This window comes from Puntigrus tetrazona, chromosome 21 (assembly GCF_018831695.1).
Source record: "Puntigrus tetrazona isolate hp1 chromosome 21, ASM1883169v1, whole genome shotgun sequence".
NCBI lineage: Eukaryota > Metazoa > Chordata > Actinopteri > Cypriniformes > Cyprinidae > Puntigrus > Puntigrus tetrazona.
Window position 1 is genome coordinate 11523913 of NC_056719.1, and position 27811 is coordinate 11551723.

A 27811-nucleotide genomic window follows, 5' to 3' on the forward strand; every position below is an offset into this window, starting at 1 on the left:
TTAAATTCCAAGATCCACTGACAGGAAAAGCTGTCAGAAGAAGATAAATAATAATTCAGACTTGTCATTTGATATTGCTCTGTGAAATCAAGGGTTTCCCATGAGCACCACAGCTCAATATGTCAGAGCAGTGGCACTGACCGCAAAGTCAACAGTTATTGCAGTTTGATGAAAGATAATAATAAACACTTGACATACATTGATAAATCATGCACTGCTACACCAAGTACATTTATTATGATAATAATAATGATAATGTTTTTAACACCTGGAATAGCTTTTACAATGAGATGTTATGATAATTTGTTCTAACTGATGCCTTTTTTTTCTTTTCTCTTCCTCCGCTTCATAAAGAAATAAAGATTTAAGACACAGGTAATTAAAATAAAAGCATCATCTAAAAATGTTCATCATGCGCGCATGTCTAAATAGCATACTAATGAAAACTGAGATTTGTTATGCTTGTGTCCTGCTCTTTTCTACAGTTCATTGCATTCAGCAGAATTTCACCTTTTTTTTCCCTTTCTATCAAAGTGTTTTCTTTTTTTGAGCTCCAATTACTTTACCAGCAATGAACTATTCACATTTCATCATGTTCACCAAGGTAACCAGGCTGTTTGTCAGAGGATTTTATTAAGAGACATTCTTCCATTTGCCCTATTTCCATAGCAACAGTCCAAGCCATAAGTACTACTTGGCAGTGGATCCGGTGTCGGGTTCTTTGTTCCTGTCAGACACCAACTCCCGGCAGATCTACCGCGTTCGTTCTCTGAATGGGGCACGACCGTTGCTGGATAACTCACAGGTAGTAGCGGGGACAGGAGAGCAGTGCGTCCCGTTCGATGAAGCTCGCTGCGGTGATGGAGGCAAAGCAGTGGAAGCCACACTAATGAGCCCAAGAGGTGATTTTTTTTTTTTTTAAGAAATATTTTGGTTTTCACACACAGTACTGCACCTTGCAAAATACTACACCCTGAACTTATTCAGAGTTAGCTTTTACGCAAGACAAAGTATCATTTCCACGCTGTGACGCTTCACAATTACAACTGAGACACATTTTCATTTTCCATGGACCTAGAAAGCATCAACATTTAATCCCTTAGACAGTTACCAGGCACTGTCATTTTCTATGCTATCACAAACCTCAGTAACCTGTAATTCTCTAGACTCCAGACATCGTTCTTAAAGCCCAGCTTGGCCACTGATGTGAGGAAAATAAATGACACAGAAGGTAAAGTGAGATCGTAAGGTTAGCAGACTGCACTCAGAGACCGACTCTGCCTTCTTATCTCAGAATAAAACGCACTCCGACATGATCACCGTGACAGCGTGAATCAAACTGTAGCAGTCGAGCGGCACAGCGTCTGACTCTTTTCCAGGTCATTGCTCCCACACACACAGACTACTAATTATTTTGCCTTTAAAAAATCACCTTGCTCTCTGGAATATCGGAATGGGAGGGAAATCAATCAGAGACTTGGGGAGCAGTGAAATTCTTTAGGAGTATCTGCAGTGACATTGACGCAACGTTTAAGAAAAAGAAAATTACCATAATTATTAGACAATTACATCAATAGATAATTCTGTCTCAGCTGTCCTTTTAATACCAGCTAACTATGTGTATATATTTATAGAATGTCTTAATAAGAGCCTTATCATGCACATGTATTGAGTTTCTTCACTGTTGGTTCTTTCAAACAGGTATTGCATTGGATAAGAACGGCCTGATGTATTTTGTGGATGCTACCATGATACGAAAAGTGGATCAGAATGGCATTATCTCCACTCTGATAAAGACCAATGACCTGACTGCAGTCAGACCCCTCAGCTGTGACTCCAGCATGGATGTCAGCCAGGTTGTAATTACTTTTCTCAACTCTCTTGCACTTGCACTCAGTTGACGGTCTATCAGGATAGGATCGTGCTCCTAAAAATATATGAACGGTTGTTGAAATCTGTGCTGAAGTGCGTGGTTCAGATGCCCTATAACACGTATAGATGCAACACATCTTGTTTGAATTTGTCTGTAGCGTACAAGTTCAAAATTATTTACTGAATATCGCATACATACCCTGACCAATCTCAGTGGATATAAAAATCCTTCAGCTTCATTTGTTACTCATTTACATCATTGGTAATGCAGAAGCAGTGAAATATGTGCCATTACATAGAAACAATACATTCAAATTAACTTTGATTCTACAAAAATAATCTTGATAATTAACAGAGAGAGATCATTTGTATAATTCATTAGTGTATAATGAATTCTTTTTAGCAAGATAACTGTGTAAGTTAATATTGATCAAACATGCTTGTTTTAAAAAAAAAAAACACACACACACATATTTGATTTTAATGTAGAGGTTATAATTATGTAAAAATACAGTGAAAATTGTTTGTTAAAAATGTACAGGCCCCATAAAGCATAAAGATACACTGTCAAACACAGTTCTGTAAACACATTTCAGCCTGTTTATTTCAGTTTGCGCTGTGAAATGTATTTTTCTTCATGTTTCATCCTTGCGTTTTTGAGTTGCGCTGGCCAATATTTGCTTGTCAGAGTGTCTCCTTGGGTATTAACGTTTGTCAATGACAGTGACAAACAGTGGAACAGGATTATCAATCAAACAGCTGTCATCATTTGTCTATCACTGTAATAAATTCATAGGCCTGCTGATTTGTTCCACCTGAAAGATACATTATGTGTTTTAAATGCCAGTAGGAAATCTACTGTCAGAATAGGGAAATGCATTCAGTTTGACCAGAAGCTAGGATAAAACAGATCAAATGAACAGAAAGAGAGACATCAAAAGCAAAAGCAGGAAAATCCCACTGGGCAAAGCTGAATTTACACTCGAAGACTGCTCAGCATGCCCAAGTATTGTAATTTTTTTGCATTAATGTACTCTCGATGTTTAATGTTTCTTAACATCAGGTGCGTCTGGAGTGGCCTACAGACCTAGCCATCAACCCTATGGACAACTCTCTGTATGTGCTGGAGAATAACATCATCCTGCGTATCTCTGAGAACCACCAGGTCAGCATTATTGCAGGACGGCCCATGCACTGCCAGGTCCCTGGCATTGATTACTCGCTCAGCAAACTAGCCATCCATTCTGCCTTGGAGAGTGCCACAGCCATCGCCATCTCCCACACAGGTGTGCTCTATATTGCCGAAACGGATGAGAAACGCATCAACCGCATACGGCAAGTTAGCACCAGCGGCGAGATCTCCCTGCTGGCTGGTGCTGCCTCCGAATGCGACTGCAAGAATGACGTCAACTGCAACTGTTTCTCAGGAGATGAGGGCTACGCTGCGGACGCCAGCCTCAATTGTCCTGCTTCGCTGGCTGTGTCACCAGATGGTACCCTATACATCGCTGACCTGAACAATATCCGTGTACGTTCGGTCCGCAGCAACCGCCCTAACGCCACAGCAAGTGGACAGTATGAAGTGGGTTCATCTCTGGAGCAGGAGCTATATGTGTTTGGTCCCGACGGCCTTCATAGGCAGACGGTTAGCCTCATTACAGGCTTGGCCCTGTGTAACTTTACCTACGGGCTGGATGGAGAGTTGGCAGCAGTTACCGATGCCTCTAACAATACACTTCGGGTGAGAAGGGAGGCGTCTGGCTCTATCAGGCTTGTGCTTTTGCCAGAGAACCAGGTGGTCACACTGGGAATGGACCCAGCCGGCAGCCTACGTTCAGTGTCCGCCCTCAGCCAGGAAGTGGCACAGCTCAGTTATTACACTAACACAGAACTTTTAGCCTCCAAGTCAGATGAAACTGGATGGACAAACTTTTACAAGTGAGTGTAAAATGTGAAATGTGACAATAGAATTTGGAGACTGAGGCAAATCTTAAGGAAATTAATTTAAAACACACACACACACACACAAAAAGTTGCAAAGTTTCAGGGGGAATACAATGATAATAACTTTCTTATGGTAAGGGTAATAACTGTGCTAGATCTCTTGACATGTTCGGTTATTATTTGATGAATAACTGATGCAATATGCAGAGAAGTCTCCTTTTAATCAAATTCTGTTTACATCTGCTTTTTTAGTGGGTAGTAATAACACCATGTTTATTAGGCATCGTTAATAAGATAGTCTATATTAAACCAAGATTACATAAAATGTTATTTGTTTGCACTGAAATGATTGATATTGACTTAATTTAAAATGACCTAGTGATATTTCATTGCACTTAGTACTTTGTTAAGCCGGATAGATGATGTAATGCAGGTTTTTGAGTTTAATTTAAAAAGGGGTGGGACTGTTCAAAATTTGGCACCAGTGTCTCATGGATGATTTTATAGACAATGAATTTTGACTTCTTTTGTTTCTAAGCATCTGACTTGAATCCCCATGTAGTGTCAGAGCAGGGGAGGTTTTCACAGCACCTCTTTGGTCCTGCAGCCATCTAGTGTCTGAATGCTAGAACTGCTCTAGACATTTAAATAGATGTACAGTTGGGGGTTATGTCAAACTGTGCTTTAGTACATCTAGTGTGCACCCACACCAGAACTAGATCTAGACAGAAAGATAAACAGACAGACAGATATTTGGCAGCTTAAATAAAATACAAATAACAGATAAAAATCCAGCCTTGTTGAAAAATTATATATCAAAAGCAAAAACAAATAACAAAATTACCAAAATGTAAACTAAAAACAAAACAAAAAAATCTTAGAGTAAAATTATAAATAGTACTAAATAGTACTTGGCTTCTTATTTTTTAATTACTTAGTAAAAAAATAATTCATTATAAATTAAAGAAATAAATTGCTCTAAAACAGTGCTGACTATTTTATGTATTCGTGTTAGTGAATTTTGTGTTGTATCTCTTTTCTCAGCTATGACAGTGAGGGTCATCTAACCAACGTCACATATCCCACTGGTGTGGTGACCAGTCTGCATCGTGAGATGGAGGAGACCATCAATATTGACATGGAGAGCTCAAACAGAGATGATGATGTCACAGTCATCACTAATCTCTCATCCGTAGAGGCGTCCTACACTGTGGTTCAAGGTACACTCCCACAACACACAGATCTCGTGCTGATGCCCCCCGTTTCCCCTTCTAAATCACATCCATTAAGGCCAAAACACACAGCAGGCAGTTAGACCGATGTTTCTTTTTGCTACCCACAGGGAGGCCACATTGTTTGAATTTGTCCAGCAGAGCAGACAAATCATCATTTTACAGTTTACCTTTAGGGGTTCGTTCAGAAGGCAAAATCTTGAAGGTTTAAACTCTTCTCGTTATATATAAGGGATTATGTGTTGATGGATTCTCTCACGCAACTTACTCGTAACTTCCTGTAAAGAGTATGCTTTTGCTGTTTACTCAAGACAGATTACACGAAAACCAACCCTTTGGGTGCCTTCTGTTTGTTAGCAGTGTACCAAAATGCACTTGGATTTTTTTATGACTTTGAAATTGTACATGATTGTGTTTCCCAGGTACATTTCTGTGGAAAACAACGTCTGATCCAATTATAGCTTGTAAATGGAACTGAAGATGTTGTGCTGCTTTTAGCCTAAGCTAAATCTTCTTTATAACCAAAAGCTGCATTATACACATCCGCCCCACAGTGATGCTTTTCCCCTAATGCACAATAGACTGTCAGATGAGAACTAATGCTTCATACTAAATTAAATGAGGCTGGTTTTAGGGAACACTTTATATTAACTCGCCTTATTACAGACATATTTCACAGATAGATAATAGTGAACATAAATGCCATTGTTTAAAGGTTTGCTGTCAGCATAACTTTGTTTTTGGTGTACATGTGTACATTCATAATGATATGTAAAATATTATATAATGTTTGCCTATAATATACTATGTATCTTATTTTAGAATTCTTTGCCAACCTATTTTCTTTGTGCCTTTTCACAGACCAAGTGAGGAATAGCTATCAGCTGTACCACAACGGCACACTGCGAGTGTCCTATGCTAATGGAATGGGCATCAGCTTTCACACTGAACCGCACATCATTGCAGGATCGGTGAGCCCGACCATCGGGAGACGCAACATCACTCTACCCACTGACAGCGGCCTCAACTCTATCGAATGGCGCATGAGAAAAGAGCTGACCAAGGGCAAGGTCACAGTGTTTGGCAGGAAGTTGCGCGTAAGCTTTTCTTCTTATGAGTAAAGTTAGTCTTCAAGTCAAGTCAGTTTTATTTGCATAGCACTGTTCAAAAGGAGCTTGGCAGTGGGATACTTTACATTCTGTGATAATATAAACAATCAGTTGAGATTTGCTATGAAATCTGCAACTTTTGATGTTTGAACGTAGAACTTTTAGCAACATTAAATGTTTTCCCACAGGTCCACAGCAGAAACCTTCTGTCCATTGATTATGACCGCAACACCAGAACAGAGAAGATCTATGATGACCACCGCAAGTTCACTCTGCGCATCATCTATGACGTCCAAGGCCGACCGGCCACCTGGCTCCCCAGCAGCAGCTTAGCCCTGGTCAATGTGTCTTATTCACCCACCGGCCGGTTAGTGGGCTTGCAGAGGGGCAGTATGAGTGAGAAAAGCGAGTTTGACACATTTGGACGGATCCTGTCCCGAACCTTTGTTGATGGGAAAGTTTGGAGCTTCAGCTACATGGACAAAGTGAGTTGTTTTTTTTAACCACAACAAAAAGATATTTCCTACAGTGTTAAAATACTCATGGTAAAAAATATACGCATGACAATTACAGCGCTATACTCATTTTGTTCACCCTTTAATTTTTCTCTCTCTTTTACTCTGCAGTCCATGGTGTTGCTGCTTCAGCAGAGTCAGAAACAGTACGTCTTTGATTTTGACACAGCGGGACGGCTCACGGCGGTCACTATGCCGAGCATGGCCAGACACACTATGGCCACCCACGTATCAGTTGGTTACATTCGCAACACCTACAACCCCCCAGAGAGCAATGCCACCATTATCCACGACTTCAGCGAAGATGGCCGACCACGCGCTACATTCTACCTCGGAACGGGCCGGCGTGTGCTCTACAAGTATGGGAAGCTTGGAAAGCTCTCAGAGGTGCTGTATGATGCCACTGCAGTCACCTTTGGCTATGATGAAACAACTGGAGTGCTTAAAATGGTCAACTTACAGAGTGGAGGCTTCTCTTGCACTATTCGCTACCGCAAACTCGGCCCCCTGGTGGACAAACAGATGTACCGCTTCTCAGAGGAAGGAATGGTCAATGCTCGTTTTGACTACACCTATCATGACAACAGCTTTAGGGTGGCAAGCATAAAGCCAGTAATAGGGGAAACCCCACTTCCTGTGGACCTGTACCGCTACGATGAGATTTCCGGTAAGGTGGAACACTTCGGCAAGTTTGGCATCATATATTACGACATCAACCAAATCATTACCACAGCAGTGATGACGCTGAGTAAACATTTCGACGCACATGGCCGCATCAAAGAAGTGCAGTATGAGATCTTTCGCTCATTGATGTATTGGATGACGGTGCAATATGACAGTATGGGCCGTGTAATTAAACGTGAACTAAAGATTGGTCCATATGCTAATACCACACAGTACCGCTACGAATATGATGGTGACGGCCAGCTTGTTGGTGTCAAGGTTGATGACTGGTCTACTTGGCGCTACAGCTATGACCTAAATGGAAATCTCCATTTGCTTAACCCCGGTAACAGCGCCCGTCTGCTGCCACTACGCTACGATCTTCGAGACCGAATCACGCGGCTTGGCGATATGCAGTATCAGCTGGATGAGGATGGTGTGCTTGCACAGAGGGGCTCAGATATCTTTGAATACAACTCTAAAGGTCTTCTCGAGCGAGCCTACAGCCGCACAGCAGGAGGTTGGAGCGTCCGCTACCGTTACGATGGTCTGGGTCGGCGTGTTTCCCGCAGAACTAATGAAGGCGAGCATCAGCAGTATTTCTATGCCGACTTGAACTACCCCACTCGGGTCACCCATGTTTACAACCACTCAAGAGCTGAAATCACCTCCTTCTACTATGACCTGCAGGGTCATCTGTTTGCAATGGAGGTCAGTGGTGGGGAGGAATACTACATCGCCTCTGACAATGTAGGCACTCCGCTAGCTATCTTCAGCAGCAATGGGCAGATGGTCAAACAGATGCAGTACACGGCGTACGGAGAGATCTACCATGATTCCAACCCGGATTTCCAGCTCATCTTGGGCTTTCATGGAGGGCTTTATGATCCTCTCACAAAGCTGGTGCACTTCGCCCAGAGAGACTATGACGTGCTGGCAGGGAGATGGATCGCACCTGACCATACATTGTGGCCGAAGATAGGCAAAGAGCCAGCTCCGTTCAACCTGTATATGTTCAAGAACAATAACCCACTCAGCGATATGATTGATGTGAAAAACTATGTTACAGGTGAGAGGGTGAAAATGTTCTGATTTGTATTTATTGGCTATGCTTAGAGTGTATGCATAAATGACTTGACACTGGTTCCTGTGACAGCTTGTAAAAGAGTTTTTTCTCTACTTTGTCTTGCAGATGTGAAGAGTTGGCTGGTTATGTTTGGCTTCCAGCTAAGCAATATCATTCCAGGGTTTCCAAGACACTCACTTTATTTTGTTGACCCTCCTTACGAGATAGTTGCCAGTCAAGACTCTGACAGTATTCAGGTCAGTTTCATTCAGCAATGTTTTTCAATTAAAATAGTTTAATCAACATTTGTTGAGCAAATGGCTTCACAAAAATGGTGAAACCATTTGCTCAACAAATGTTCAGTACTTTCACTGACCACATAATGTTTAGAATTATCAGATTATTCTTCACATATTTTTATATATGCCCTCAATTACTATGCAGTGAAAGGTCTCATTGGTTGGTGCTTACATATCGTTGTCACTGTTTTGATTTCAGCAAATCAATTTGAGCAAATCAGACAACACGATTAATACTCATGAGCCCAGCTGCTCATTAATCCTACTTCGGTTTATATTATAGAAGCCGAAGTAGTAGATTTAGCAGTAGAATTCATAGTAGTTTTGTTTTCACTGTAATTATTCTTATTTCCCCGTTTTAAATAGAACATTACATTTTTTATAGAAACAGTCTTTAATTTTTTAAGCTAAATTATCACAACATCATATTATAATGCTTAAAAAATTACTATGGTGATTCCATTGCCAAGGTGTCCATAGAGAGTTGATAATACAATAATATATTGAATTTGACGGGTTAAATTACATCTTACATTGTCCTACAGAAACATTCAAATAGTGTAGATTAGTCTATAAGTTTTTATAATAATAATTAATTCTATTTAGTTTCAGAATACATCACTGAAACGCAATTGTTTGTTTGTAAGGCAATAGACTGGGAAAAAAATTAAATGTAACATTAGTGTCAGCACAGTCAGCATATCCCTGGTCTAAAGGGACAAAAGACTTTTCTGTCAAATTCTCTGAAATGCTCTCACATACTGTACCTTAGGCACATCAGACAGCCTAGAACTAGAAGTTAAAAGGGCCATATGTATAAAGTTACTGCTGAACCACTTTATCAGGTGTCACTAACTGTTCACCCATTTTATAGCTTTTCACAGGAGTCCAGCATTCAGTGGACAGACACAATCAGGCCTTTATGGTTCTTGAGGGGAGGCGGCTCAACAAACAGCGGCGCACCAAGCGCGACAAGCCCGGTTACTGGTTTGGCACCAGCACTCCCATCATAGGCAAAGGAATGATGATCGCTATCAAGGATGGTCACATATTAACAGACCTGTCCAGCTCAGCCAGCGAAGACAGTCGCAAAATATCACAGATTCTCAACAACGCCATCTATCTGGACGGCACGCATTACACCATCGATGGACGGGACTGCCACTTCTTCGTGAAGCTTGGACTGGCTGACAGCGACCTTTTGGCCCTGGGTCTCAGCAGCGGCCATAAAACGCTGGAGAGCGGGATCAACGTGACCGTCAGCGGGCGATCCCGTCGGGGCGTCACTTTGGAAATCCACTCCGCCAAACTCACATACAGCATCCGCTACGGGCTGTCAACAGAGGTTCTGGAAAAGGAGCGGAGCCGCCTGTTGGAACAAGCTCACCAGAGGGCGCTGTCTGGAGCCTGGGCCAGGGAGCAACAGCAAGCGCGCGAAGGCAGGGAAGGGGGACGCGTGTGGGCTGAAAATGAAAAGCAACAACTGTTAGCCATGGGGAAGGTCGCAGGCTACGAGGGCTACTACGTGCTCCCAGTAGAGCAGTACCCTGAACTGGCAGACAGCAGCGCTAACATCCAGTTCCTCAAACAGAACGAGATGGGCAGGAGGTAACAGAGTTTAGCCGTCGCTGATGCCACACCATCTCCTACGGAGAGAAACAACAGAACGCTGCAGAGACGTTTCCCAAAAATGGAGTACCAACAGCCAGCAGCAAGAACACTATGACCCAATATCGAAAAAAAGCACTTGTGAACAATGATTTTGTAGTGACCTTTTGACTTTATAGAAAGTGGTAAATATTTTTTAGTCATTTCGGACTGGCTGTGAGTGGCGGACATTCATGTGATGATAGTGTGATGGCTCACTGCTTTGGTTTTTCATGACTGCATATCAAACCATCACAGAAAAACACGATCAGTTCACCGCACTCTCATGCCGCAGTACTCAATAAAACAGCATCACTTGCTCCCATACGTGTTTGTGAAACTACACTGGAACATACTCAAAAGGAACGTCAGCGTCTTGACACTTTCAGTCTGGTTCCTCATGAAATTTCTTGGTGTACGTTGATGCAGTGTTCTGTATTAAGATTTTAATCGCGCCGTGTGAGGCTGAGCTTTCGAATTGGCCTTCATTGGATGTGTTAATCATCAGCTCACACCGTCTGTCCTCTTCTGTTCGCAATATATGACAATCACAGGGGCTGATACATTGATCGAAAAACTGAACATGAGCCAATCATTTTGTATAATATGTAAGAGATTATTGATTGTCTGGGTTTTTATTATTATTTCATTAATTTAAATTCAACTCAGCAAGTGAAAACAGATGAAAGCGTAATATATATTGGGGTTTTTTTGTTGTTTTTTTTAAGTCTTTTAAAACTGTGAAACATATTACACATGTAAAATACTGTCATGACTCAGCAGTTTGGGTGTATCAAAACAAGAACATTTCTTCGAGGAAGTGGCTTCATCATTGCGTTGTGTGAAAATCCATTGCAAGACTCATCGCAGAGGTTGATTTCTTTTTTGAATATTACGAAAGCTAAAGCAGCCGTTGAAACCATTTTTTTCTTGGTGTAGAATCTCTTCTGAATGTGCTAAATCAGTGTGGATATGAGCTTCAACTAGCAAAGTCACACTGAGACACCTGTGGAAGGAGGTTCTTTGGAAATTCTATGAAAATAAAACATTTGCATTTGTACTTTTTGCATTTGAATTACTTCCTTTACAGTGGACCATAATGATTGTTTTAGTAGTCTTAAATTTCGTTTTTTTTGTGTTGGGAAAAACTTTTTTATTCCTAAACCGCGATTTGGTCTGGATTGCTTGTACTTACTACTTAAAAACCAGCTAACATGAATCTAAAAGTTTCATGAAAACTGCATTCAGTCTAAAAATACAAGCATAATGCTCTACATTTAGGTCTATATAGTAATTTACTCGGGCTCAGCAATTCCATTAAATTGCTACACTGTGAACGCTCAATTAACAATGACTTGTCCTGTTATTCCCTTATCCAGAAAATGCCAGAGAACTAGAAGTCAAAACTGCGATTGTCTGAGGTCAGTGAGGTGGAATGACGGTTAAGAATATCAGGAAGTGTTTTGTAAAGATTTCTGTGGATGATAAGGACTGACATAAACAATATAGTGATTTTTAACAGTTTAGCCATTGGTTCCACAAGGTTTTAGACAGAAAGCCAATGATTAGACCGTCTGTGACTATTGACAGTGAGGAAATGGTGAACAGCTTTGCTTTAAATAGCCTGTTGCAGTGCGGGTGTTAAGTTTACACCCATGGGAACCACTTCCAGTGAAGTGATGTACACTGGTGCTGGGGGAAGGGATCACTCAGGAGTGTTGCACTTCTCTCTCGAGATTCTGTTAAGTCGAAAAACTCCAAACAAACAAGGGATGTCGTCTATTCGTAAATACTGCTTACCAGGAACTTGATGCGTCTTGACATTTGGTCACCCTGTATATTTTAACACACACCTACATTAAGTAAAAAAAAAAATGCTCCAGCAAAGCCATGAGGTCAACATATCTAGGCTACAGGTTCTCATATTATGATACAATAATCTGTCCTATATTCCAAACAATGTGATTTTTGTCTTGCTTAAATGTTAGCAGAAAAAAAGCGTGCCATCTGAGGAGTGGAGCATTTCAGTAGAAGACAATAAAGCCAGTGAAGTGTGATAACTGAAAAAAAAAAAAATTTACTCATTAATAATGCATTTGCAGCTCAGCAAACAATTCCTAAAAGGATTCGCAGTCAATACTATCTCATTTGGTTGCTATTTCGCATTAACTTTTTAGCTGAAAATGCAGACAGAAAAAAAGCAGATAATAAATTGGCCAATTGAATGTTTTATACTTTGTGGCAAAGGTTCAGGTCTGTTCCATCATATCGTGTTTAAAATGTTCACAAGATGTGCAATTATATGTTCAGAATGGTATTTTTGCTTTACAGGGGCAAAGGAGATAAATGTTAAATTTAGTTAAACACTATTTATTATTTAAATGTGTTTAATATTGGTTTCCTCAACAAAAAAAACAAACAAAAAAAAACTGTAAACACTGACTGTGTAGTGCTTTTTGTTTGAGCACCCAGACCATCTTGAACAGCCCACACAGTGACTCAACACAACCGGAAAATTATTTTGAAAAGTCATTATTATTTTTGGACATCCATTAGGTATATGTTAGTGCAGAAACTACACAGAAAGCACATTTTTGAGTGAACAAAAGAAATGGACGTCATATTTCCATTATTTTATTTAATAGAAACAAACTTTTTCTGTGATTGACTCATTAAGACAGCTCAAACATTCAAGGCCATATCTGATTATCAAATCTGGTCTATAAACAAGCAAAATGTAAATGTATGCATTCATTAATGAAGATGACATCTGTATTATTTTCAAAAGACAAATAATAATAAAAACATTCAGTTTAATATGCCTCTACAAAAAAGCTTGACGCATGTAATCAAGTCTCTCAGTGCATATCGTGCATCACTGAAGGAATAAAAAGTGGTGCTCCAAAGCCGGACTACTGGAAATGGACAACCAAAACATTACTCTGTTTGTTTCTCAATTACGCTTTCAGTAGTCACACAGAGATAAGGACTGAAACGTGGAGTGAAAGATCTTTACAAATAAAAGAGGGGCTCACAGTGGTTTTCCTTATTATTCTAGGTCAACATGTCCCAGAGACAGCAGCAACACAGGGCCGTCCAACATGCAGTTAGACATGCCTGCTCCCCAGAATCATCCCGCCTGCCCTGCTCCACAACATACACTGGAGGAAAAGAAAAAAGGAAAAAAGAAAAAAACACTGCTCAGAATGGCAGTAGTATCTTTGCAATTACATGTTTTTCAGTTGGTCTCAGAGGGTCTCCACTGTATGCAAAAGTTCATTAGACATTTCATTTACACCTAATTAAAATCTAGCTGAATATCTAATTAACGTGTAATTTAAAAACCAAGCGGGTCACATAAGCTAAACAATTTAATTATGTAATTTAAACAGCTAAAAGCATGCTGCAATCTTCTGACTTGTGATAATCTCCTATTAAACGCGATAAAATGAGGAACGCCGAGATAAATAATCATTTGCATACCGTACAACTGAAATGATCACATGACTGGTACAGAAACTAGAAGCAACAAACATTTCCACTAACTGCGAGCTGTGTTTTGTGTAAATCTGTTGACCTCACTGTTACAAGAGGAAGTTAAGAGTAAATCTAACTTGAATAACTAACTTGGAAAAGGTTTAATGGGACAGTAAATCAAGGATCTTACCAGTGTTTTTTGGAGGTTCCCCATACACCGGGCCACCATACTGTGGTTGTGGGTACCCCTGGTATCCTGGCTGTACCGGGTACGACCCAGGGGGTCCAGGAGGGTAGTTTGGGTAACCAGGGTTGGGCTGGTCAGTATGGATTGGATATCCTTGGTACGGTTGTGCAGGGTATCCCTGAGGAGGATACCCTTGAGGAGGGTACCCGGGAGCGGCGGGAGGGGGGTATCCTGGAGCGCTGGGGCCTGGCCCCGTGTAGGGGGGAGGCTGCTCGTAATTCATCTGCACACCGCAGATGAGGAGGTGACCTGAGAAAGGGCAATGAAGTTATACAACATGTTTAACATGGTTCACCTTTGGTTGTCTCATTAACTTACAAACTGCATCACTCAGCAGTCTTTTAGTGCATACATCCTCTTATGTTTGTTTGTTTCTACATAGGGTTAAATGAGAGAGAGAGAGAGAGAGAGAGAGAGAGAGAGAGAGAAAAATGTGATATTATATATGTTGACTAATTATTACTAAATATCACAGAGTACATGGGCCAAAAACACCCCAAAATCACCAATGATCAGTGAATATCAAGCCTGATGAACAGGAATATTCTTTCAATGGAAAAGGCATCAGCACTGACAAATAACAAATATAGCAAACAGAATGAGAGCATTTCAATGGCTTGAAGGCATCAGCACTGACAAATATACTTACAACAGCAATGAGCGAACTGAGAGCATTTGATCTAGCTTGAAGTCAAACAGTGCTCTCTTGACTCAGTGATTGTAAATTATTAACTTAATGGCTTTTAATGGAACCAGCTGGCAATGCATTGCTCAGACAACACAGAGACAATGCTAAATGAAACGATTGATACACACCGGGCAAATCCATTTTAAACAAAACGACTGCTCTGAATTCTGACAATATATTGAGGGAAAAATCGTAATTCCTTACTGGATGTTTAACTTCAGCTTTGAAACCCCAGTTGAATTGAACAGGGACACATCCACTTAACATGTAGGCCTATCACACGTGTTTAGGAGCCTCCAGGAAGAAGGCCATGGGCCCAACAATAACAAACTTGAATTTTTATCAATTCAATAACTTAATGTACTCAAAGTTATTAAAACCAACTAACTCACTCTGATAATTGAAGGACGAATGACTAATTAAAATATCAGAAGGGGCACAGTACACTCTTGATAACTAGCTAAACTAAGACACGCCAACCGATACGAGCCGACTCTGACAGAATAACGATGAAATATCTCAAGTACATCTATGTTTTTGAGCTGTACATTAACAAGCCTCGCTCTCTGTGACATTGAATGCAGTATAGTGTTACGGAAACTGCAGTAATAATGAGAATCAGGCGACTGCTCTGGATCCGATTCACTCACAACAAGAAGACGATTGTTCACCTGCCGCCAAACAAAGGTCAGGATCTCACGCGCCCACGCGAATAAATGTGCGACACATTGGGAAAACACAGCAGTTTACACTACAAACACAAATACTCGATTAATCACGAAATACGTTTTATCTTCATTGACTTAAAGTAGTGGAACAAGATCACGTCATCATAAAAGAAAGACACAATACATTTAATTTTTTGTACGCCATACTATGTTTAGAAGAAAATGGAGGGGCGGTAAGACCCTGAAGACCAACCCAACCGTTCAGCAGTCAATGTTTGACAGGATCAACAAACAAATACATTCGCTATCTAAAGAGGCTAAATTATATACAGAAAGTAAGAATGATAACAATGAGTTAGTTAATATATATTTTCATTTTAAAAAAAGAAGATAAATTGTTATTTTTCTTACCTTTAAAAGAAAAATGAGTTTTTGTCCACCCAAGTGCTGTTACTTCCTCTGCTGTATTTCAGTGCGTGCTTGTTTTATTATCTCGTCGCTGAAATCGGCCGTAAACGCTGAAGCTGCAACCACAAAATAACGCTTCTCGATTAGGTCAGAACGGACGCGGTGATGTCACGTAGACAGCGGTGCGCGGACTCCCATTGGAAAGTTACTCCCGGTAATATCAGCTGACCGCTATACAGCAACTCGTGCAGCGCAACCCAGTGACCCCGCCCCTACGAGGATGCGTCACCGACACACAAGTGTCACGAGCTTTCATAACGCAAGTTTCAAACGTTTCATCTCGTTACATAGGTAACACGCAAGGTATCATATTCGATTTTTAAAATGCTCTGATTAATCTGAGGCACTACAGATTTATCAGTTATACCTCGATTACGCAATGGCGAGGTAATGAACGTTTTTAAATATCTTTTTAAATACAAATTGCTGTAATTTTATGAAACAGGATGGGATATTTAAAAGAAATTGTACAGACAAACAGAATTTATATTGGCTAATAATACCAAAAATTATGCAATTAAGGAATTTGAGAAAACCAAACTAATCATTTACATTTTCAGAATTATGTTTATACTGTAATAATCAGTGAGGGTTACAGACATACCTTTTAAGCCACAAAATATCGATGCTGTGCTTTTGGAACAAAGTAATATCATGCTAAAACAGCTGCTATATCCAAGTGTTTGTATCTTTACCTATTCTGAAATGAGACTCTTTATGTAAAGTATCAATTTATTATATAACTATAAAAAGATAAATAAAAAGAAAACAAATGCACAAGAAATAAAGGTTTGATTTTATTAACCTTTCTGGTGCTTTATTCATATTGCATTGTTTTGTCCTCAAGTAAATACCAGATTTTTTTTTAAAGGAAAAAAGAGGGAACATCAGAAACTTAGGATATCTTCTGTTCTTTTTATCAAACATTTATGTCTTCAATTTGTCATTTACATAAAGTAATACAGTTAGGAAATAAACACAAAATACAGTCAAGGCTTGACTCTGTAACCCACAGTGCATTTCGCACAAAAACACTTAAAGGTGAAACACCGGCTGGCTATAATAAATGTGTACTTGAACATCAAACAAAGCTGCAGAACTTGTAAAAAGCGCGGAACTGTTTTAATTCAAGACGGTGAAACAGGATTGGTACTTCAGCGAAATATTGAAACGCTAAACATTTAAAGAGTGCGGTCCTGTTTTCTTCTGGAGTTTGGGGTATAGTTGTCGCCTTAATGAAAGACAGTCTGCCTCCATCGTTTGTCATGCTGGAAGGGCCAGAGGCTGTCCCGGATGGCAGTCTTGAAAGGAGTGGGTTCTGCACTCAGACCAAGGAGCTCCAGACGTGAGCACTCTAACTGTGCATTTTGAGGCCTTTGGGCACCTGCTCCTGTAGGCTGATCTGTCATCTACACACATATTTAAACCAGGTTAATGAGCCAAAATGGAGCTTACCGAAACCAAAGTTAGGAGAAAAGATGTGAAGTTAAAAAATTCTTGAACGGAATACATGAACGGATCACTTTCTACATATATGAATGCACTGTACAGACAGTATTGACCTTAGGAAGGGCTGAGGATATATTAAGGGCATCTTTTCAGCTTTTTGTTTACTCACTGGTATTAGATGACTGCTGGGCAGGTTGAAAGCATCTGCTATTGCACAGGCCATCTCATATTTGGTCATCTGCTCTTTGGCAGAATAATGGAAGATTCCACGCAGTGACGGGTCCTGGGGGTAACAGAAAGATACAGTATTAAGTCTAGACTTAACTAGCTTAAGTAGATAATATATCGTGCATATATTCCATACATGGAGACATCACAGTGACTTGTTTCAATCCAGCCCTTGACCTGGACTGAGTATGACCCCAAAGCGTAAAGCAGACATCAAGCGGTTCACCTGAAGGGCTCTCTCGGCCATGTTCCGGCAGACACGTGCCACGTCATTAGTGTAAGTGGGAAAGCGTTGCTGACAGTGGTCTATGGTGCAGCTCTCGGCTCCCTCCTGAACACGGTCCCACAACACGGTCACTGCACTCTCTTCAACCTTCTCCACCTCTCCAAACAGAATGGGCACTCGTAGTACAGCTGCACCTGCTTGGTGCATAGATGAGGAACAGAGGTTGTTTTAAAAGGGAATATACATTTTATGCTCTCCTAATGCTGTAATATATAGTGGTGGCGGGCTTAACTTTATAAAATGGCAGTAAAGCTTACTTTATGCTGTTTGATTTGCAAATGCCGGAAATAGGCCTTAAAAACCTGTTGTACACAATCTACTACATGCCTACTGTCATCTGGTTAATCGTTTGTTTATTGATAAGTATAATTCTAATAGTCCTGTTCAAAACTCCTCATTAAAAAAAAATCTGGTAACACTTCATAACAACTGAACACTACGAATCATTAGTGATAATGATTTACACTGCAAGGATGGCATAGAGATTCATCTGTTAAAGCATTAGTAAATAGTCAATATATACCTATTACATATATGCATAAATATACAAACCAGTTATTTAGGACTTGTCAGTGGTTTATAAGATCATTTAGGAAACATGAATAAATATAAATAAACATTTGTAAATGTTAATAAATGCTCTAATTTACGATTAATTTAGGTAGTTCTTAAACATTTAGTAGTTGCTAGCCGTCTATTTTTGTGAGCTCATTTAAAGTGAGGACTATTTATATATCTTGTAAAGCATTTACAAAGGAGATTTAAAGGCTCATTTATCTTCCAAACAGAAAAGTTAACCACAGCACAGAGAGATGCAATACACATACATAACTTTTCAAGATGCCAAAAAATAATAATGTTTATTTGTTTTTCCGTTAGGAAGATAACTAAGCCTTCTCAATCTCATTTCTCATTTCATATGCTTATAAACAAGGCATTTATAGATGTATCTATAAACTGCTTACTAATGACTATTCATCCTGGGACAATGCTTTATAATTAATAGTTCCCTCATACTGTTAAATGTAAAATGTGTTTATTTTGCAATGAAGGCTTAACTAACCATTTCGATCCTTTCAGAGGTGATTGAAAAACAATATACCTGGGCAGTGTCTGAGAATCTCCCTTTCACCCTCTAGCTTGGACTTCCCATACAAATTCAAAGGATTGGGGGCATCGTTTTCTCCATAGGGTGGATTGCGCCCATCAAAAACGTAATCTGTGCTGATGTAAATGAGGAAGATGCCCACTGTGGAAAAGGATTATGCATAACTTTAATGAGCAATTTTTTAACCACATCTAACACAGATATGTCACTCTGCTAACCTGCTTCTTTGGCCAGAGTAGAACATGCATGCACATTCAGGTTCATGGCTGCTTCAGTATGACGCTCCACAACATCTGGCCTCCTCTCAGCAGCACAGTGCACAATGACATGAGGCTGACATTCAAAAAAATAAGAAAAATATTTTTGACACGTACAGTATGAAAAACGGTAGGAGATGGTAGGAGAATAGTAGTGGGTGATCTTACTGGTTTAGGGTAATGACTTACCTGAAACCCTTGAATGACCCCTCGCACTGCGTCTTCATCCAGGAGATTACACTTCAGAAAACAAGGCCGTGCGCGGTTGTAGCCGCACCCCAAAGCATCCCAATCATTGTTCTTGAACTCTTTGTAAACAGCACGGCCCAGGAGCCCCGTGGCACCAGTCACAAGCACGCGCCGGTAAGGAGTGTAGACTTCATCCTAAATGACAGAACCAACTCAACATACCCTAGTAGTATGCATACATACCTGAGATATGATGTGCACATTTTCAAATTAACATTTTTGTTTTAGATCATGTCTTTAAGAAGATTATGGTTTAGAATACATGCGAAACATTTTATATTATATATTTAATTATATATATTATATATAAAATGTTTATTCGATTTTGTATTAGACAATGCTTTCCAGGTGAACATATCTGGGTGAGTGGCATGTTTTCTTAATATTAAAATCAATTAATGTAACACAAATGTTTTCTGTATCTAGTTTGTAGAAGAAAACAGATGCAATCTGATTAAGTAGCATTTTCTTAATAACTGATACTTGTATCCACTGGATGTATTTTATGACACACATGATAGTTGTGTCTATTAGACGTTTTATTTTATTATTATTCATTTTAAATACTGGCTAGAAGGATATGGAGTCCGAGATGTAATTGACAATCTAAAAACCAATAAGAGTCGCCCCTCACAGAAGCTGGACACACCCCTACAACATCATTGGCAGATGATATCCCTTTGCGGGTTTAATGACAAATAATGGGGAAAGCCGGTGTCGATGAGTAATTGGGTTTTGTGTGACGACTTTGCAAACAGCAAAACAAGTGATGAAAGGTAAGATATTACAACGTTCTTGAGACGTTAAGTATCTAGTTTTCGTCGAACTGTACTAATGAAGTTGAAGTTAAAAGTTTAAGACTGTAAGCGGAGTACACGACACTAGACTATAACATTTACCTCGGATGTTGGATAGTCACTTGTTTCATTGTATGGGGTAACTTATACGTTATTGTCAAGTCTTGGTAACTGAAATTAGCCGTGTATCTGTTGATATTATAAGAAATTCCGCTCTTCATTACAAGTATATACACTGATGGGTTTATACTTGTAATAGAACGCAAGTCATTTTGTTTGTATTATACGATCGTTAGAGTATAATTCTTCACCGAGCTTATTGTGATACAGACAATGTGTTAATGGCCTCAGAAAATTACATTGGCGTTAAACTACCTTCAAACGTGAGCAAACGCCCCTCCTCAAGCAACTAACCCTCTAAAACAAAAAAAAGAAGCTGAAGAAAAGTGTGAATTACATGGGTTGCAAACCATCTGAAAACCGCAGACTCATAAGCTGACACGCGGAAATTTCTCGATGCTGAAGCTGCGGCACTCAGGTGTTTAGTCGCTGAAGCGCCACCCTGAGAACTTTTAGTGGAACTACAGCTGGGTTTGCATTTCGTTGTTTGGTTGTAGAAAGTTGTCTTTATAGATGTTCAGTCCATTTGCACACGTTGTTGTCAAAGATGATATTTTGCACTAGACATGCGCTTTAATTACATTTTACAGACGTGATGTTGGATTTGTACGGATGAAATTTGGTTTTCCGTTTAATATATGTTTAGAGCACATTTTACGACAACTCCAAAACAACTGACTTGTACCTAAACACTTAAAAAGGAAACTGGTTTATAGTGTTAAACCACAGAGAGCACAAATGGCGCTACATACACGCCAGTCTCACAGAGTTGAGCCGAAAATGAAAGATATCATAAGTACTGAATCATTTTTAGGTGGCACTCTTATTCATTATAGTTAAGTGCTGGTAAACAATTGAACCATCATCAGATGCGTTCATCAGTCGCTCGTCACAACTGAATTTAAAAAAAAAAAGCGATAACACACGATTTGTGTTTCATTTTATAGTAAACCAGAAAATAATAACGAATGAGTTGCCTTAAATTATAAGGGATTCGTCTGAATTAAAGTTCCTTTGGCTTGTATGCCATGGAGGTGCTTCTCTAGAAATGGACCAACAGGCTTACCTGAACAAGCTCAACGTGCCCGGGTTTGAAATGTATCTTAAGCTCTTTATCTCTGATACTCATTTCAGTGTGACTACTGTTATCATATCCTGGAGGAGAAACCTCTATTTCTGATGCGCCACTCAATCCTTAAACCCTCTTGGAACGGGTGGCTCGTGCTGTCAAATTAGGCCCGTGTGCGATATGATTCATAGAACATACGCACGTAACGCTAACGCCTGTTTATGTTCTGGAGATTAGTGAATCTCTACGCCATCCTCGCAGTGTAAACAGCGGCTTTAGACCAAAACAAAGAGAAGTGTTCTAGCGCATCATAGCTGCGTACTTCTGCGCAGTTCCTATGCGGCTGAGTTTCGCTTTAGTTCACGTCAGCCGTTTTATGCCCCAGCATCAAAGACTACCATCAATATCAAACGTCGGCATACTCGCAAGTAATTATGTAATAGGAAATTACAAAATGCCGAGACACTCCGTAGGAACAAAACTTTAAAATAGATTAACGGCAGAATGCGAAGGAGTCCCTTAAAATAAAGCCAAAGCAGCCGACACAAAGCTAATAGCACGAAACGTTTTCAAACAGCTTGAAATCGTCTATATTTCGTTTTCGCATTGAAACGCAGATTTGTATAATATAAACATTGTTTGAACAAACCATATGCCACAAAATATAATGATCTGCTCTATTAGCTTAATACAAAGATGCAACTGAAATCTCTGAACATAAATTTTGAAGCTACATGAAATCACATACATTTAAATTAAATCCAAGCAACGTTTACCTGATCATCCCCGTAGTTAAAGCCAGGCATATTTAGATGCAGGTGTAGTAGGAAGCCTTTAGCATGAAAATGTATTTTTGAAGTCCTTGATTTGCAGTGCCAAGGATAATTTCAGTATAAAAGTCCTGGTCCGTGTTCATATAGAAGTCCCAACTGAGGGACATTTTCTTTCGTTCTTTCTTTGTTTTTAAAACACACGATTTATTCCATTTAAAATGGTCAGTAACAAACCTTGATATTCAATTTTTATTTATTTATTTTGGTAGGGATAGGGTGAAAAGCAGTAACCTGGTATTTATGTTACAGGTTAACATTTATTATGTCAATCAGTCAATGAATCATTTTTATTTATATAGCGCTTTTAACAACACAGGTTGCATCAAAGCACTGAACAGTATAAAGCAGAAGAATACAATGACAGGGATGTATAACGACGAGAGAACAATTTGTTATTAAATGCAGAGACGGTCTCTATAATCAATTCGACGATAATCACTAGAAGTTAAGTGTCCCCAACAAAGCAAGCCAGAGGCGACAGCGGCAAGGAAACAAAACCCCATCCATACAGAATGGAGAAAAAAAACTCAGTTAAATAAACTCAGTTGGGGTCAGTTCTCCTCTGACCGGACGCCCAGCACTTAACTTCCAGTTCAATTCTAAACGCAGCTGTGTCAGATAGTGTAAATGACTTAGTGTGTGTATCAGGATTATGTATGTTTACATGTTTCTTGGCCTGTGTATTTAACTGTACTTTTAAAGTGTTTTACACATTCTCCTCAGAATGCAGCTTCTCAGCAGGGGAAAGAAAAGGTTGTTTCCGCCCGGTTTCGAACCGGGGACCTTTCGCGTGTTAGGCGAACGTGATAACCACTACACTACGGAAACCTTGTGCTAGGAGTCATGGGTAGTCAATGAAATTCAGCGTCTTAAAACGAGAAATGGGGTCAATCGGTATATTAAGATATATACTATATATTAGGGTGACGCTGAGGTCTGAAGTAATTGCTTCTGTAAATTCTGCGTTGCCTCGCATCAGTAAATTATATTGTAAAATACATTACAATAGAAACATTTAAATTGTTTTAATTTCACACATTTTTGTGTGTGTTTTTACTGTATTTTTGAGCATAAAGACAGCCTTGGTGCACATAAGAGGCTTAATTACAAACGTGAAGCATTTTTAATGTTTTAAGATTTTTTGATAGGTGCTGTACTATTAAATATTATTAAAGGTATGTATTAAAACAAAAGGCTAGGTAATGCATTTTAGAATGAATTTTTATGGGGAAAACAAAAAAAAAAGTTGTTTCCGCCCGGTTTCGAACCGGGGACCTTTCGCGTGTGAGGCGAACGTGATAACCACTACACTACGGAAACTACATGTTTTGTTGCCTTTGCATATGGTCTGATATACTACTATACTATACCATTATTCAGTATCACAATAGATGGGACTATAGAGTTCCACAAATCAATAGTTATTGATCTATTAACATTCTGAATATGCATTACTCTGGCAGTAACACAGCTTAGTATTTAAGGGGGCGCTAGAGTTAACTTCAAATACTGGTTCTTGATGTGTTCATTCTAACTTTAACCTGCTTATCAAAGTTGGACACATTTGGTAGCACAAACTGACTAAAACATTTGCATTAATGTACTTGTGTAAAGTACATTCAGAGCACAAGAGTGCTAAAACGTTTCTTATTAACAAATTATTATTTTCTTAATAAGTTTCTTATTATTTCTTATTGCAAATTTTACAAACTTTAAACAAACATATTGAAGGGAAATCAACTAAACAGTTATTCAGACAATAAGTCATACCAGACCTCAAATGTAAAAATGATCAATTTTATTTACACACACTTCATACAATGCTCATTGAGGATGCAGACAACCCTACAAAAACAATGAATAGGCTAAAAGTCCAAAGTTGTTTTAGTTTATGAAAGATCTTATAAACAGACAAGACTTATGAAAACTTTACATAATATCAGTTACTTTTTCCACCACTCCACTGGTATATTTTAGTGAGAAATGGAGCAAAAGACAGTAAGCCTTTTCCTACTGACCAAGTGAAAAGAGTTTCCTGAGTGCAGATTTGTCCATATGCACACCAGTACAAATCCAGTGCAACGTCCACATTGCGTACCCTGTAGTACAGGTCAGCCTTTTCAATGGAAACATCCAGTTGAACTGGCAAAGCATAATCCCTCCATGTAGCCCATTCAGTGTCCTTTAGGGCTGAGATGGGCGCTTGGCTTTGCCACCCTGCCCTGAAGCCTCTTCCTTTCAAAGCAAACATTTAGCGAAGAACGGATGGGGTTGGTTGTTTCAAATGGCGCCCAGGAAAACAAGACAGCCAGTGAAGAAGTAATCATGTGCAGACACAGTGGTCAGTCTGTTAGAAAGTTCAGGGTTATGTTCTCTCCTTAAGGACAGCAGCAGCATTCTCTGTGCATCCACAAGCATTGAGTTCATGTCTCTTCTCAATATCAGTACAGTCTCAGCACCTATGAGGCTCGCTTCATTGCTTTTCTACACTTGTTATTGTGGCAGTCGAGAGCCTCTCTTTGTTAATGCAGCGATACAGACATTATTTTGCAGGGGCTCCCATATGAAAACCCAATTTATTAAATAAGAAATGACTAAAAAAATTGGGAGAAAAAGCAAATGTTACTTGCAAAATATATATCAATATGTACAAACTCCATGCTCCAGGTTAGTCATTACTGCAAGAGAGCAATAGGAGAAAACTGTTAGAAGACACAAAAAGGAAGCAGTTACTGCAGTCATAATGCAATATCCTCGCTATTAAGGCAGGACTCGTAGTTTCTCCACATCACATATATAATTATACCTTATGCCAGCATCCTGGTATGGGCAGCCCATCACGCCCCTGCAAATGAAGAGAAGGTAATCAGTGATATCCAAGAACTTTTACTGATGAAATGAGGAGGATAGAGGGGCTAACATGGACTCAGGGCTCTAGACTACAGCAGGAGTCACGTGAAAGAGAGCTACGGCATTGCTTTTCAGAGAAACAGTCAGTAAAATGTTTCCTTAATATCTACAAACATTTTGGCTTTAGATGTCTTTAATCACCTGTAATCCTACCTCTGTTAGCATATAACTATAAACTATGATAACGGAGAACCTATTATTAGCATGTATTAATCCCATGTTGTAGCAAAAATAAATAAATTAATAACAAATCGTGTACTGGTGCATCTAACTGATCAAGAGGCATCAGCGTGACCAGTGGGAAGAAGTCTAGAGCCCTTGGACTATAGAAAAGTGAAGCCAAAACATCTCAGCTTCATCTTGTGAAAATTACATAATTTGGACCCTTTGCGGTATCCGTATCAAAGTCCCACAGACCCAGTCACAGAATCAGAATCACACACCTGTTTCTATAGCATTTAAATAACTAACTAGAAGCAAACGTATTGGAAGAATGAACACTTGAACATACAACAGCATGACAACAATACCTAAAATGACATCAAACATCTTTGGAAACCATTTTTTTTAGTTTTTCTCACATCCTATTCAGTGTTGGGTAAGTTACTCTTAAAAGGTAATGAATTGCTAGTTACTACTTACATCTTCAACATTTTGAAACATTTTGGCTTCACTTTTCATAATGTGTGCAGCACACATGCTCACAGTTGAAAAATGCCACCAATGATTATAGTATGGACTGAAATCATACTAAAGCCCAAAGTATACTTTTTTGTTTTGTTTGTTTGCTTGTTTTGTACAAATAAAAAGCTTACATTTGTCCAGTGTCTGCTCTATATTCTTCCAAAAGACAGTGGCCCAAATGATTAGTACAAAACATATTCAGTGACCTAAGCGTTTGCGGTTGCAAAAATTGCGTGATACGAGTCCAGTATGGTTGTTCTGTTCTGGTGATGAAAGCTGCATCATGCCCACTGTAAGCAAACCATTGTGTATGTTTAAAAAAAACGAAGAATACTTATGGCTTAACCCACAGAGAGACACATTTGGCTAACAGTGCGTTTCCACTAATATTAACCATTTATTAGTTCTAATTAATGCCTTATTCTACATCCCTAATCCTACCTTATACCTAAACTTAATGACTACCTTACTAATTAACTATCAGCAAATGAAGAATTTATTGAGGGAAAAGTAGTAGTTAATAGTTAATAGTAACAAGTGTCACCTGTTCTAAAGTGTTAACAAAGATTTGTAGAGGCATGCTCTGCCCCAAAGCAGTGGCGTTGTTGGGTTGCCAGCGGCGCTGAGAGCAGATTTGGGACTGTAGTGGAAACACGCCATTAGTCTGAATGTGAACCACAGCACATGCTCACATTGTCACTATAGCTCAAATGAACACGATCACACAGACAGGTGGGTATGATTATTTCTTTCATGTGACCTATATTCTCATTGGGAAAGGCATAGATTTAATATACTAACATTGGAGTTAGAGATATCGATCATATGTTTTATTTTAAATGTAATTTTAAAAATAAAACATATGATTTTGACGTAATTTTCTCATGATCTCAACATAAAATTAGTTTTCTCCTTATCAGGACTTGACCTTTGTTTGTACATTGATGGTTTGATTGTGAAACAGTGAATCAGGCGTCTACTGTTACTACAGTAATGAACACATATTTCACATGCATCTGATAAACCATGCTCTCTTATATGTTGTGGATATTTCAGTCAAGAGTTTTCTACAATATAAACAACAAACTCACACAGAAGCGTGTGCCTTGAACGAGTTCAAAAATGGGCTGCAAATATCAAGCATGTTTGATAATCTCCGACTGGATGGATTCAAAGCCTAAAGCTGGTCTGTGACCATCATACACTACCTGATTTTCTGTGGAATCTGTCAGCTTTAATCTGCAGACTTGCTCTGACTTTCCTCAACTAGCGTCATCTTGTTCAGACTAAAAATGAGGCAAAAATCGTGTAGTGTATTGCAGGCTTTACATGGCTTTTTTCCACATATTATGGAACTTAATGAGGACCAACAACTGAAGGTGAACTATACTTTTAACTATACATTTGCTGGTTTGAATTTATTTGAGCATATGGGGCAAACTTTGCATTGTTAAAAATTATAATTTTTTTAGAAGCACTGGTCTATGCTGAGAGTCAGATCTCATGGTTGTGGACAAGGGAACACCCAAGCACCAGGATGGAAACTAACAAAATGATATGGGAACACACACACACAAAACAATACTGTACCAAAGGGCAGGGGGCATCTGATGGAGCCCCTGCCTCTCCACCATGTTCTCTAAACCCACTGGTGTCCTGTCAGTCAAAACCCATCTATGTCAAATTTTAATTGTAGTACATTTTTTCAATACATGCACATAGAGCCATATACAGTACTTGCATTGAAGGGATAAAAAAAGAATATTGCAACAACATTGTTTCATGACATACCACAGGACAAGGCTGATCAAGCCCTGGAGGTCCTTGCTCTCCTTTCTGCCCTTTTAAACCTTTTTTTCCTATTGATCCTCTTTCACCCTGCATATTGAAATAAAGAACAACACATAAGAGTGGTATTGTAAAATG

The 27811-nt window shown here is 39.3% G+C and overlaps 4 protein-coding genes and 2 non-coding genes across 13 annotated transcripts in view; 1 reads left to right on the top strand and 5 right to left on the bottom strand.

The window, feature by feature from the left end:
- Window positions 1–11407, top strand: part of tenm2b (teneurin transmembrane protein 2b) — a 341968-nt gene extending 330561 nt beyond the window's left edge. For all 4 annotated transcript variants that reach the window (XM_043221672.1, XM_043221674.1, XM_043221673.1 and 1 more), the window contains 10 exons: window positions 355–375; window positions 670–902; window positions 1702–1856; window positions 2936–3810; window positions 4861–5036; window positions 5910–6145; window positions 6346–6642; window positions 6784–8404; window positions 8528–8658; window positions 9575–11407. In XM_043221672.1, coding sequence (XP_043077607.1) covers window positions 355–375; window positions 670–902; window positions 1702–1856; window positions 2936–3810; window positions 4861–5036; window positions 5910–6145; window positions 6346–6642; window positions 6784–8404; window positions 8528–8658; window positions 9575–10312 — 4483 coding nt within the window. In that variant the 3' untranslated portion in view covers window positions 10313–11407. The remainder of the gene's footprint in view (window positions 1–354; window positions 376–669; window positions 903–1701; window positions 1857–2935; window positions 3811–4860; window positions 5037–5909; window positions 6146–6345; window positions 6643–6783; window positions 8405–8527; window positions 8659–9574) is intronic.
- A 1558-nt stretch (window positions 11408–12965) lies between these two features.
- zgc:165573 (cysteine-rich and transmembrane domain-containing protein 1) lies at window positions 12966–16093 on the bottom strand. 2 transcript variants are annotated; one of them, XM_043222108.1, is made up of 3 exons: window positions 15839–16093; window positions 14015–14320; window positions 12966–13508 (listed from the first exon to the last, which is right to left on the bottom strand). In XM_043222108.1, the coding sequence occupies exons 2-3, from the start codon at window positions 14292–14294 to the stop codon at window positions 13402–13404; spliced, it is 387 nt and encodes a 128-aa protein (XP_043078043.1). In that variant the 5' UTR covers window positions 14295–14320; window positions 15839–16093; the 3' UTR covers window positions 12966–13401. The 2 variants fall into 2 exon arrangements, with proteins under 2 accessions (XP_043078043.1, XP_043078044.1); XM_043222109.1 differs by lacking the exon at window positions 15839–16093 and adding an exon at window positions 15410–15596.
- Window positions 16094–16679: 586 nt separating this feature from the next.
- mat2b (methionine adenosyltransferase II, beta) lies at window positions 16680–22332 on the bottom strand. 4 transcript variants are annotated; one of them, XM_043222025.1, is made up of 7 exons: window positions 22235–22332; window positions 19413–19607; window positions 19185–19299; window positions 18961–19107; window positions 17799–17992; window positions 17514–17627; window positions 16680–17304 (listed from the first exon to the last, which is right to left on the bottom strand). In XM_043222025.1, the coding sequence occupies exons 1-7, from the start codon at window positions 22262–22264 to the stop codon at window positions 17128–17130; spliced, it is 972 nt and encodes a 323-aa protein (XP_043077960.1). In that variant the 5' UTR covers window positions 22265–22332; the 3' UTR covers window positions 16680–17127. The 4 variants fall into 4 exon arrangements, with proteins under 4 accessions (XP_043077960.1, XP_043077959.1, XP_043077958.1 ...); XM_043222024.1 differs by having other exon boundaries at window positions 17799–17995; XM_043222023.1 differs by lacking the exon at window positions 22235–22332 and adding an exon at window positions 21456–22128.
- A 714-nt stretch (window positions 22333–23046) lies between these two features.
- trnav-aac lies at window positions 23047–23119 on the bottom strand. The gene has a single exon. It is a non-coding gene; the product is annotated as a tRNA-Val (tRNA).
- A 419-nt stretch (window positions 23120–23538) lies between these two features.
- trnav-cac lies at window positions 23539–23611 on the bottom strand. Its single transcript has one exon. It is a non-coding gene; the product is annotated as a tRNA-Val (tRNA).
- Window positions 23612–24074: 463 nt separating this feature from the next.
- Window positions 24075–27811, bottom strand: part of LOC122326002 (collagen alpha-1(XXIII) chain) — a 78122-nt gene continuing 74385 nt past the window's right edge. Inside the window, exons 29-31 of the mRNA XM_043220676.1 lie at window positions 27677–27763; window positions 25098–25136; window positions 24075–24993 (exon numbers count right to left, since the gene is read on the bottom strand). Coding sequence (XP_043076611.1) covers window positions 24967–24993; window positions 25098–25136; window positions 27677–27763 — 153 coding nt within the window. The 3' untranslated portion in view covers window positions 24075–24966. The remainder of the gene's footprint in view (window positions 24994–25097; window positions 25137–27676; window positions 27764–27811) is intronic.